This window comes from Glandiceps talaboti, chromosome 1, assembly GCF_964340395.1.
Source record: "Glandiceps talaboti chromosome 1, keGlaTala1.1, whole genome shotgun sequence".
NCBI classification, from domain to species: domain Eukaryota; kingdom Metazoa; phylum Hemichordata; class Enteropneusta; family Spengelidae; genus Glandiceps; species Glandiceps talaboti.
The window spans coordinates 18,802,342-18,814,841 of NC_135549.1; the positions used below are offsets into that span (position 1 = coordinate 18,802,342).

Here is a 12,500-nt window from a genome sequence, read left to right on the forward strand (position 1 = left end):
CCGAGGGAAGCAAACTTCGGCAGATACTTCCTGCGACACGTTCACGTCGTATCTGTTGCATTTGTTCCAGACGATATCATCACCATTCGTAGTATACGGAATCGTGTAATTCTTTACTGGAGAGATATCCGTATATGTTTGGTTGTTGTACACTCTGCAATAGTGGTCAGCTGATGCACTGTAGAAGGTGTTTCCTATCTGGTGTAATATCGTTATGCCACAAAGGTTAATCATGAAAAAGCATTGGAACTTTTGGTAGCGGCCAAAAGTACCCACAGTGTTCAGAACTTCGTCAAAATGTTTCATTGTGTTTAGTTCCTGGAAGAAAAGACAAAACCAGTTATGAATTAGACGGTTATTTGTTAATGTACATGTATATAGATAGTTATCCTTGAATTTAATATGACATTTCATTTATTCATGCATATTTGTTGTTTATTTTTCTGTAACACGGTTCTTGGGCTCCCTGTGATCCTGGAGTCAAGTGATCCAGAAATTGACTTTTCAGATGGAGAAATAAAAACATGTTTGCAGATTTAAACTTTCACGTACGAGTTTAAACAAAACGCTGTGGTATATTTTCGTAAATCACGCCCACTTCAACAACATATCCAAAACTACCACCTCCGTACCATGACAACCCCATTAAAACAACCTTTCAAAACTGACAGTTCCTTTCGACAGTGTTTTTCATGTGTGCTGTCTGCTCATCTTGAGTATGCCCATGACATGGATTGGTAAGGTGACATATATACTTCTCGAAATCACTCTTCTGTGCAGACACACTCTGGTGTAGTTTGCGTGTCCGAACTACACTGTAAAAGTTGACGCATGATTCAATATCAGCCATGACCTGCTACACATACAATGCAATGAACTGTATGTATGAAGTGTTGTGCATGTAAAGAGAGAATACAAGGTCATACAAGTACATATGAACGCCCTACAGATGTTTCTGTAAAAATAGAAATCAACAACATTAGTGTAAAATAACCCCGAGATCTGACACAGTGACACCTACCGTAATTGTTTGGTATTAATACATGCAGCCTAACGTACAGATGTTTTGTAACTTGAGTACGATCAGAGAGTAGTGTGTCTCTGCAGTATAGTTATTAACTGGGCTCTGCTTCCGCCTTTACCTTAAATCTGAGTGAATCTTACAACATTAAAGTTCTTTCAACAGAGTCTCGAAATTGTACCATCCAGGCTCCATTTGTATGTTGCAATCTTTCCGACCAGCTTGACACGACATAACCGTTAGGGAGTGTTCAGATTCTACTTCCAGGGGGACCCCGGAGGATTTCCCCTTTTCCTTGTGTATTTGTTTTCATGCCCCCCTACAAAAGCTTGGGAAAAATTGATGCCCCCTGCAAGTTCTTGATTTTTTCCTATGCCCCCCATAGCCTTACACACATACACAAACACACTATACATACACAATGTACATGTATGTATGTATGTATGTATGTATGTATGTATGTATGTATGTATGTATGTATACAATTACAAAAGAGCTACAAACCTCACAATGAACAAGAACACTTTATTGTAAAGCGCCAATCCTTCTCTACCAATGAATACTTCGAAAACTTAATACTCATAAAAAAAACTTAAAAGTTTCTATGTATAAAATTTTAAAATAGCACCAATGGTTCTGCACAACTGTTTGAAATGTATTGATATGAAGGAAGGTAAAATAAAAATATCACTTTTGGACTTTAAGTCGTTTACACACCATGCCTATAGCCTTTGAACCTCTGAACTTTTGTTCAGTTGTGCTAAAAAATAAATAAATACTCAAAATAATATAAAGTTTCTGTGTATAAACTTTTATAGGGTAAATCATTATACTGAAAAAAGAAGATACATTTGTAACCATTTCATGTACAATGACAAGAACAACATATATTTCCATTGGGCAATGCGGGTATACTTTAAATACTTCACAACTATTCTACTTTTTAGATATGTACTGAATACAACTTTAGTTCCAATGCCGGTTTGTGTTGCTCAGCTTGTCAACAATGCAAGTGTAAATATGAACATTTTTATTATTGGAAGGAATAGTCAAAAAATGAAATAATTTAACTATCAACATTTGTGCTTGTTGTTATACTTTGACTGGTAGACAAGTTTTACTTCTATTTCCAGTATTTGGGGATTTCACTTGGCAAAAATATCACATCAAAACATTGGGAAGAGCAACAGAAAAAAAAGAGAAAACAAGAAATATAATGACTATGACTGCTTGAAGTTGTTCTTGGGTGGAACTCAAATCTACAAATTGAAGAAATCCATAACTAAAGTGTTGTAAATGTCCAGTTAAACCCATGTCTGCTGGCAATAACAAACGCTAATTTTTTTTTTGAAAAAAAGGTTTTTCGTGTCTCTTCTACTACAAATAAAAATAATTATAAATTTCCTTTCAAACTAAACTAAAGTTTTCAAACTTACATGTCAGAGAACTGGCCAGAAACCACAACACTGATCAAGTTACCAATAGATTTTGACAGTTGCTTCATCCAATCATCATCACAAACCAGATTGTACTCGAATTAAAAAAACGATACTTTGTTAGTCCAAACGCTGTGTGCCAATATATGTAGGTACAATCATAAACAGTGTCTATGGTACTGTAAGAATGGAAACCAGTTGAATATAAACAAATTGTCGTCTGGCTCGACGGAATCTTACCAATATTGTTGCATTTTATCATCTGCCTCGACAAAATCTTACAAATACATGTATTGCTGCATTTTATCGTTCACCTCTGGCGACAAAATCTTGGTAATTGCTACATTTTTTCGTCTGCCACGATAAAATCTTACTAATAATGCCACTTTTATCGCTTTCATCCTAATGATGCTATATTGTATCGTATGGGTCATCGATATCATTCTATTATTGAAAAAGTACAGTGAAAAATGATAGCAACTGCCTTGAACATTGCACTTTCTTGCCTTCCTAAGGGTTGGTACTCTTTGCTTTATTATTTCAAAACAACCAACACAGTTTTGCTATCAATGACCCAGATGCAGGCAAGGAAATCATGAACAGTTTGGTAGTAGTAAAAGCCAACCCAAGATTAGACAAAGTGTTGTTAAACTACTGTAACGCAATCTTACTTCAAATGAATCAAATCATTTTGAACATGAACATAACAAACATAACACCGCCTCTACCCATGTATTGCTTAATTTTACAGCCCTTTTCACCATCAATAATATTACACAAGCGCGTATTTTCCTATGTTACACGTTATAATATCAAAATCTACCAGCACAGATTCTTTTATAGTTCTAGAGAAAATGCATCGGACAGAACACTGTATGATTTGTGCAAGTAACGAACGTTACGTGCCTGCGAGAATGATTTGAAAGTGCGTATTTTCAACCCGGTACTACAAAAATATATACTTTTATTTGAGGACATATCCACCTCTTATTCATTCATTATTCATTTTTCTTTGATTCTATATTTTTTCATTGTAACAGTTCAATTTAGTTTCTGTAATAAAAACTTATCGGTATGCTTATCTACTCTTAACCACTACAGACTTAAAAAGAGAAACAATGATCACCACTGATTTCCGTACATCACAGAGACTGTTCTCAAAGTGGGATGTTATTATTTGTGGATAATAAATTCCAAACAGACCTAAGCTACAGAATACAACGTAAATAAGTTTACTTTTGCCTTTTTGTCTGACATTTTTCAATCACTGGCACTCTGAGTCAAGTGTGGACACATCAACTGACGATCTGCAATGGCAGTGTTGTTATTTAAAAGTTAAAATTCGGTTATAAAGCTAATTCAGGTAAATAGGTAACTATTACAAACATCAGTTATGCATCTTGAAAGTAAAGTCCCGCGTAAAAATACAATATCTTACCATGTCGACAAAACGATAATTTCTACAAGAATTCCCTCTTTGCTATAAAAAGTTGATTTACTGCTAATCCATGATGCACATTTTCAATGTTGGGTATCATCTCAAACTGTTGTATCTGTGCTGGACTTATCGTTGAGGGCGCCATAACTGTGCTGATTCTCCCTTATCGTCGAATTTGGTTGACCGTCAGATAAAAGGGTTTGCTTCTCTTCTGCGATGTTCAGCTTAGAATGGTCTTTATCTTTTTTGCCATATTTTGCCCTGAAATCAATTTACATTTACACTGTCAAACAGTTGTCGTCCATAGAACCGTTTTCAATGTGGACCGTCATGTAATTGCTAACCATCACAGCAATATGTAAAGACGGTTAATAGGAACGTTACTCCCACTCCGACTGTCTAGTTATTTGAATCTTATCACAGTTATCATATGAATAGATAAAACCATTACACCTGAAACAGCCCGTTGTACTGTTCGACAAAACTCACACTATTAAGTCTGCTACATTTCATCATCTTGTTCATCAAAAATCTCCTAACACTGCTACTTTTAATGATTTGGATGGACAAAAAATACACAATAATGATTGTACATAATCTTGGCAGAGTGTTACACTGCATTGTACTGTACGTGATTTGACGATGATCTGATAGGATAATGATATTTCAAACAAAGAAACAAAAAGAACTTTAACAAAGTTTGCAGTAGTAAGATATGTTGTCTAGCAAGTGTAGCAAAATGTTAATAACATTCTTATTGTGTCACATGGTAAAATGTTCCAATATTGTTTATTGCACAAGACGGTATAATGTAGCCAATGTAGTTTATGGAGCCAGACGATGCAATGTAGCGATATTTAGTAGTATGTTGTTGAGAAAGAAAATGAAATGTAGGCATTTATCGCGACAGACGATAAAATGTAGCAAAGTTAAGAAGTATTGTGTCGCGTTAGACTACGATCTGTTCCAGGTGACATAGTTTTAATTGTACTTACGTTCCAAACATTTCCCCTTCTTCAATTGTTCCTGGTAGTCTTTCGTTTCTTGTTTCTGGTAGAATGGGTACTGTCAATCCAGCACTGATTGATATACAACCCATTATAACAAAGGGTAGTGGGGTCCAGTAAACGTCGAGTAAAATCACAAAGGGTGAAATGATATTGCCAATACCAGAACACATGGACGATATACCCATGCCAGCATTTCTGTTAAAATGATATCTCGAATAGATTAGAGTAGTTCACATCATTTTACATTACAAAAATTGATGACGTGTTTGTCTGCTATTAAAATGAAACTGAACATTGTTTACAAATTGAATCTTTTTTCTTTTTTTTAGAACAAAACATATCCAAAATTACTCGGTGGTTCATTATCATGAATATTATTATTCAAAATATTAGAACTGTCACATCTCAATGAAAATTTCACAGAAATGCACTAGATTGAAAGAGGTGACAATCTCTAAAATTAGGTTCAATGGCGGGAACACATACCTGACAACAGTTGGATATATTTCTGCCCCGTATACGTAGATAATACTAAACACTGCAGCGATACAGAATTTTGATATCATAATTATAGCTACAGCGACGTCGGGATTTTCTATGAAAAGATGTTAGACCATCTTTAATATTAGGTTGATCTCAATCAGTAAGTGAAAAGAAGTACATGACGCAGTCGGTGCAATAAAAATATTCATACTGGCTACAAAAAGAAACTGCATGATATGTATTTTTTAAAACCATATTGCAATGTGTATGATTCAGTGATGGTCTGCTAAGAATAAGATAGTAGTAACCCAGGGAAAGAAATGTAGCAATGGTGGGTGATATTTTTGTCTAGCCAGACATTGAAATGTACCAACTTGAATGTTAATAAGATCATTGTGGTATTCGGCGAAAGGAAACGAAAGGAAACGAAACGAAATGAACACATAAGCCAATCATTGTTAAGTCAGACAACGTTACCGTTTGAGGTTTACTGCTTTCAATTGAAAACGGTGTGAATACAAAAGAACTTGTACATACGGGGTATTAAACTGAGAATCAACGCTACACCGCCAATCAGTTGAAATCCCAGAAGCGACCAACGTCTACCGATAAATCCCATCAGCCACCACGATAATAAACGCGCTGGTATTTCTACAAAGCCAGCCAAGATGAACGTTGTGTATGGGTTGCTCCCAATTTGATCAGTGTTAAGAGAGATACCGTAGTACACGAAACCAGAAGAAAACCTTTAGTAGATGAAAATCACAATTTTTAAGTTATCGATCAATAAATACCAATTTCTCATTGACAAAAGATATAATGCATTTTTAGCATCAAATTGAACGAATTATCTCACTGATATTTTTTTAGCTTGTAATAACTCTTAGTTTTACGTCAATGGCAAAGGGTATTGTCAGCTAATGGCATTGCAACTACTACTAATGTATGTATGTATGTATGTATGTATGTATGTATGTATGTATGTATGTATATGTAAGTAAGTGTGTGTGTGGTGGGGTGGGGGCGAACATGTGTGTAGGTGGTATGGGTATGGGACGGTACAAGTCTACTTGTGTATGTGTACATGTGTGTGCATCCATGGAAAGATCTGGGCATGCACAAATGGATGTGTAATGTAAGGATGAACATACATTAGTTATTCATACCAAGTACTTACCAATTGAAACACATAATTATTGTTCTAACTCGTAATCTTGGCGACTTTAGAAGATCGAAGAGTGTATATTTACGTTCCTGAAATAAAGATTTTAAAAATAGCACCAATGGCATCGTAGCACAAGAGAAAGGTTTATGTTTAAATGTTTTACATGTTAAATTCATGGCAAGCCATTCCTGTCATTATCTAATATGCAATATACACCAGTATAACTGTTGCTAGAGGTGTGTTGTTGTTGTTCTTATATATGTAAACATAAGCTCATTTTACGAATGTTTATACACTTTCCGATCCATCCCCACTTTTATATGTGCAATATATACACCATTACTTGGCTATTGCTATGGGTGTGGTCTTTTTCATATTTGGATGTTAAGCCACATGCCTATCTTACCCTTTTATCTTTGCAATATACACCTCCATTTGAGAGTTGCTACCGGCGTGCTCTTGTTACAGGCATATTAGCATACAAAATTTGCAAGTTTATTCAAGTGCCTACCCATGTTACCTTTGCAACATATGCTGGCATTTGGCTGTTGCTAAGGGCGTGGTCATGGTTGGTAGGGCATTTGAATCAGTATATCGTCTTTATCACTATGTGCAGATTGACATCTCCAGACACATCCGCACCAAATTTAGCCCCATCCAGGAAGTAGTTGTTGATATAAATTTTGACCAATATTAACATTTTAGATCTAATTTGCATCTATCCAATGGGATATTCATATTCTGAATAGTCCTTCATCTACACATCTCCAGAAACATCCCTACCAAATTTCAGCCTAATCTAACGAGATTTCACCATTTCTATAGCACGACTGAACCTCAGTTCGGTTGTACTATAAATACCTATGTACTTGTACCTGTGTCAAGAAGATGGAAAATCCACGTTATGCAAAATTTCATTTTAAATGAATGCTTGTTCGGTCTTGCTATCGTTAATCACTGTGACATAAATTTATCGATTTAATTAGTCCATTCTTCTACTTTCCTTACAATAAATGAGCTTCCCTGAAATAATTTGAAGGCAGGACAAAGTGCCGAAAGTGGTTTGGGCGATTGTATCTTTTTACTAGTATATTCACGATATCGTGATTTACGATGTTAATATATTCCAAAGAATTCTCACAAACCTTTGGGGCTTCACTTTTTAAGTTTAAAAGCATTTTCTTTTCCTTGTCAAAAAGATCGTCCGGTAGAGTGTTCCTGTTGAACCTCGCAAAACGCTTCAAGACTTTCAAACATTTGTCATACCTTTGTTTTTGCATCAACCACATTGGAGATTCTGTTATGATACTGTAGGTTACAAAAGGAGAAATGTTATCAGAGTAAACGATTGAATCAAACGGCAACTTAGGTTCTAATATACATATCGAATACATGAAATACATTTTCTGAAGGCATTTCGTCCTAATTTTATAAATACACTGCATCAAGTAAACATTCACTTTGCATTGTTTGAAATCACATTGAAATATTTTTGAGATTTTAAATCAACCACCGTGCTTTTTTTATTTTTTTTTTATTTTTTTTTCTATTACAGAAACAAACAAAAAACAACACACAGCCAAACAAACAATGCTCTCCCTAGCTACAAAAAAAATAATTTAGACAAAGTCATGGTAACTAAGAATCTGTTAAAGCAAACTTGAAAGAAATACCTTAGTTGAGATTATCTAGCAATGACCATTTCTGATGAAAATTATCTTGCCTGTTATTTCTAATAGCAACTTGTTTTTCAAGCTTATACAACTGTTTGAGATGTTCGATAAAAATATGGACTGAAGGTAATACTGCAGATCTTCTGGCCTGGAAAACAAACTGCTTGGCTTGAATCAAAATGTAATTAAGAATAACTGGATAGTTTGTAGACCCATACAGAATTACGTCACAGTCGATATTAATTTGTACATTTGTTAACGTGTTCCACCATGTCTTAAAGTGTACCCAGAAACCGGCTAATACTATCTCACATTCACAAAATAGGTGAAGGATAGTTTCACTGTAATTTGAGCAAAAAGAGCAGGTTTCACTACTTGTAATACCCCATTTCTTGAGCCAATAATTAACAGCAAGATAATTCTGTAAAACTTTGTGTTGAAAGATCTTGGATTTGGTATCCATTGATACAATGTGTGGTTGAAGATAAAAATATCCATCCACTCTGAGTCATTATTCTCTCTGGTATTTATATGGTAAATTGAGAGATCCGAGGTTTCTTGAAAGTAATGTGTTTAGAGCTAAGTACAAACTGATAGATATTTTTTGAAGAGGAACTCAAGAGTTGGGAATGAGAAATGTATTTTCCACTAACAGCTTGCATTTTGCCCGCTTTTATCAAATTTACAAGCGCCGCCCAAACACAAAAGTACCTGCAAGAAACACCTCGATTTACCCACACCTCGAAAGGAATAGTTCTATTTGTAGCTTCGAAAAGATCACCTGGGTACCAGATGCCCGCTTGCATCATATTTCTATTGAATACTTCCTTACCACCAATTTGAAAATATTTGTTATTCCAAAGGAAATCAGTATGCAAGGACTGCTCCAAACCATTTCGTACCAATAACCAAGATCTTAACAAATCTTTATAGAAATTCGGAAATAATAACTTGTTTACGTCAAAATTGCAATACAAGAGCAAATGAAAACCTCCATACCTTCTGGCAAAAGAATCTGCAAAGAACTTCCAAATTGACTGGGAGGGATTAAGGTATCTTTTGATCCACATAACCCGGGAAGTCATCACAATGGACTCGAAGTCCGGTACTTTCAGACCTCCATTTTTAAAGTCAAAAATCATTGTTACCCTGTTAACCTTTTCCCGCTTCCCTTCTCATATGAATCTGAAAATTAATCTTTCAATTTGCTTCAAGTACTCACGAGAAATTGGTAAAAGCGATACCACATAAGAAAATGTAGAAATTATAAATGTTTTACACAGTTGAATCGGCCGAGGAGGGTTAAGCCCCTCCAGATATTGAAACAACCCCGGGCCTCATCGATTTTATCCTGAAAATTAAGTTTGTTCGAATTCATGTCATCATATGAAATATAAATTCCCAAAAGTTTTAGCGGTCTGTCAGGCCATGAAAGATCTAGGGGTTTCAAATCAATGTGTCTGTTAGACCCAATCCACATTGCCTCTGTCTTTTGTTTATTAATAACAAGGCCTGACATCTTACCGAAATGGTCAAGCAGAAAAAGGAATTCCTTTGCAGAACTAATGTAAGAAAGTAAAGCCGAGGTGTCGTCAGCGTACTGGGATAACTTGGTTTCTCTCTTATCAATGGAGATACCCTTAATGTTTTCACTTTGTCTTACAGCAATAGCCATTAACTCAATTGCAATAACAAATAAATACGGAGATAGGGGGTCACCCTGACATGCACCTCTAGCGACTGGAAAATATCCTGAGGTCACTCTATTGTTAACAATACAACTTGAAATACCTTTATGGAATGTGGAGGTCCACCTGATAAAAGAATCACCAAAGTTAAATTCCTTTAAAGCGAGTTCAAGAAAGGGCCACTAAATAGAATCAAAGGCTTTCTTAAAATCAACACATAATAAAACACCTGAAATATCGTGATCTTTTGTGTACTGTAAAATGTCAAGAACTGTGCGAATTGTTTCACCAATATACCGGCCCTTGACATAACCCGTTTGATTCTCACTGATAATACTCGGAAATACTTCCGTGATTCTGTTTGCAAGAGCCTTGGAACCTATTTTAGAATCTACATTTAAAAGAGAGATTGGTCGCCAGTTACCGAGCTCCAACCTATCCTTTCCTTTATCAATTAAATTTACTACTGCTTGTTTCTGAGAGTTACTTAATTCACCCTTATCATACGCGTCATTAAGAAAATTAACAAGGTAGGGGCCTATGATCCAGGACCAAAACTTACTGTAAAATTCCACCGTTATGCCGTCATTACCCGGCGTTTTATTAGCTGGCATAGCACTTAAGGCTTTGAAACATTCGGCCACGGTGAGTTTGCCGTCGCATCTGTTACGCTGGCCTGGGGTCAGCTTGGGAATATGCAAATCTTTAGAAAAGTAATTGAAACTATTTGCAGAGCACTGACATTTTGAAGAATACAGGTCAGTGTAGAAATCTGCCTGCATCTTTAAGATTTCATGCGGGTCAGTAGTCACACTGCCATCTTTCATCCTTAACTTCCTAATATGTTTCTTTGAAGAATTACGCTTTTCTAAACGCAAAAAAAATATGCATTGCTCTTTTCACCTTTTTCATGCCATCTAACTTTTGCTCTCAACATTAAGCCTCTAGTTTTGTAAACATCAATTTCTTTCAGCTCTTGCTCCATTCTTCTCATTTCTAATTGAATCCTTTCTATTTCAATCATGTCTTTCGTCTCAGTCAGACTATATTCAAGTTTACTGTAGCCCTTCTCAAATTCGGCCTCTTTATCTTTTCTACCCTTTGCTTTTTCTTTACTATATTTCTGACTAAAGCGCCTTATTCTGTACTTGATAAGTTCCCATCTAACCCTGCAAGCCATAATTTCTTGAAATTCATCAATCCAAGTGTCCTTCTCTGTGTTAATCTGATTAATGTATTCTTCTTCATTAATAATTGTTGAGTACATCCAGTACCCCCGTCCCCTTTCACCACACATAAAACTATTAATGTGAAGAAAGATGGCAGAATGATCTGACTTGATTGAAGGTAGAACGTCAGTATCTTCAACATAGTCATGAAGACTATTAGAAATAAGCCAGTAATCCAACCGAGATTGAATAATGGGATTACCTCCCCTCCATGTAAAACGCTTTAAGGTAGGATGTTCTAACCTCCATATGTCTTGTAAATAAGTTCTAAAATTTTACTGGCACTTTTTCCGTTTTGTGTTCCAAGGTCAGATGAACCTCTAAACTTATTCAATTTGTGATTTAAAATTTCATTAAAATCACCACCTATGATAATATTGTATTGCGACCCCAAGTTGAGGCTATTCATGCGATTAATAATATTACTAAAAAACTGCAGTTGATTACTTTCAACATTGGGAGCATAAACATTAATGAAATAGAAGACTGAATCTCCACACTCTAGGTGGGAAATAATAAATCTACCTTCAGAATCTATGACATTGTTCTTAATAATATACTCAAATTGTGGACGGAAGAGAACCATCACGCCCCTGCTGTGATTATTTCCATGAGAAAAAGAACTTCATTACCCCACTCATCATTTACGCCAGGTATTTTCATCCTGAGGCGTGCTATATGTCTCTTGCAGAAAGACTATGGCAGCATTTTTTTTCCTGACCCAACGAAAGACAGACCTTTGCTTTTGTTTTACATTTAAACCTCTGACATTAAGGGAGAGTACTTTGATGTTGAAGCGTTCACGCATCAGAATTGGTGGAAAACGTCTGTTACAATAAATCTACAAATAAGGCGAGTCACGTTGCATAACTGCAATTTGAAAGAATTTTTGACAAACAAAGATGGAACTTGCAAGGACAGCAAAAAGCGAAACATACCCAAAGACAAAAACAGAAAACAAACCAAAACAACCACGAAAGCGGCAACACAAAGAAAACACTTAAGAAACATTGCAAAGAAAAAAAAGGTCCAAAACAGAACCAACCACCCCGTTTGCTGTAGCTCTCTACAAAAAAAATTTGTCAGTTTATCAGTCTACCATAGTTCTACGTCAATCATAAGTGCTGTAGCACTCTACAAAATATTCTCAGTTTATCAGTCTATCATAGTTCTACGTCAATCATAAGTGCTGTAGCACACTACGACATATTCTCCGTTTATCAGTCTATCATAGTTCTACGTCAATCATAAGTGCTGTAGCACACTACGACATATTCTCAGTTTATCAGTCTATCATAGTTCTACGTCAATCGAACAATTTGCACGATTGTACTTGTCCCAGCTCAAAAAGCAAGCA

General features: G+C 35.7%; 2 protein-coding genes across 2 annotated transcripts in view; both read right to left on the reverse strand.

The window, feature by feature from the left end:
• Nucleotides 1-649, reverse strand: part of LOC144433980 (organic cation transporter protein-like) — a 9,250-nt gene extending 8,601 nt beyond the window's left edge. Inside the window, exons 1-2 of the mRNA XM_078122407.1 lie at nucleotides 633-649; nucleotides 1-318 (exon numbers count right to left, since the gene is read on the reverse strand). The exon at nucleotides 1-318 is cut by the window's left edge and continues 75 nt beyond it. Coding sequence (XP_077978533.1) covers nucleotides 1-318; nucleotides 633-635 — 321 coding nt within the window. The 5' untranslated portion in view covers nucleotides 636-649. The remainder of the gene's footprint in view (nucleotides 319-632) is intronic.
• A 3,342-nt stretch (nucleotides 650-3,991) lies between these two features.
• Nucleotides 3,992-12,500, reverse strand: part of LOC144453952 (organic cation transporter protein-like) — a 12,642-nt gene continuing 4,133 nt past the window's right edge. The window contains exons 5-10 of the mRNA XM_078145326.1: nucleotides 7,699-7,861; nucleotides 6,566-6,642; nucleotides 5,926-6,134; nucleotides 5,392-5,500; nucleotides 4,891-5,100; nucleotides 3,992-4,156 (exon numbers count right to left, since the gene is read on the reverse strand). Coding sequence (XP_078001452.1) covers nucleotides 3,997-4,156; nucleotides 4,891-5,100; nucleotides 5,392-5,500; nucleotides 5,926-6,134; nucleotides 6,566-6,642; nucleotides 7,699-7,861 — 928 coding nt within the window. The 3' untranslated portion in view covers nucleotides 3,992-3,996. The remainder of the gene's footprint in view (nucleotides 4,157-4,890; nucleotides 5,101-5,391; nucleotides 5,501-5,925; nucleotides 6,135-6,565; nucleotides 6,643-7,698; nucleotides 7,862-12,500) is intronic.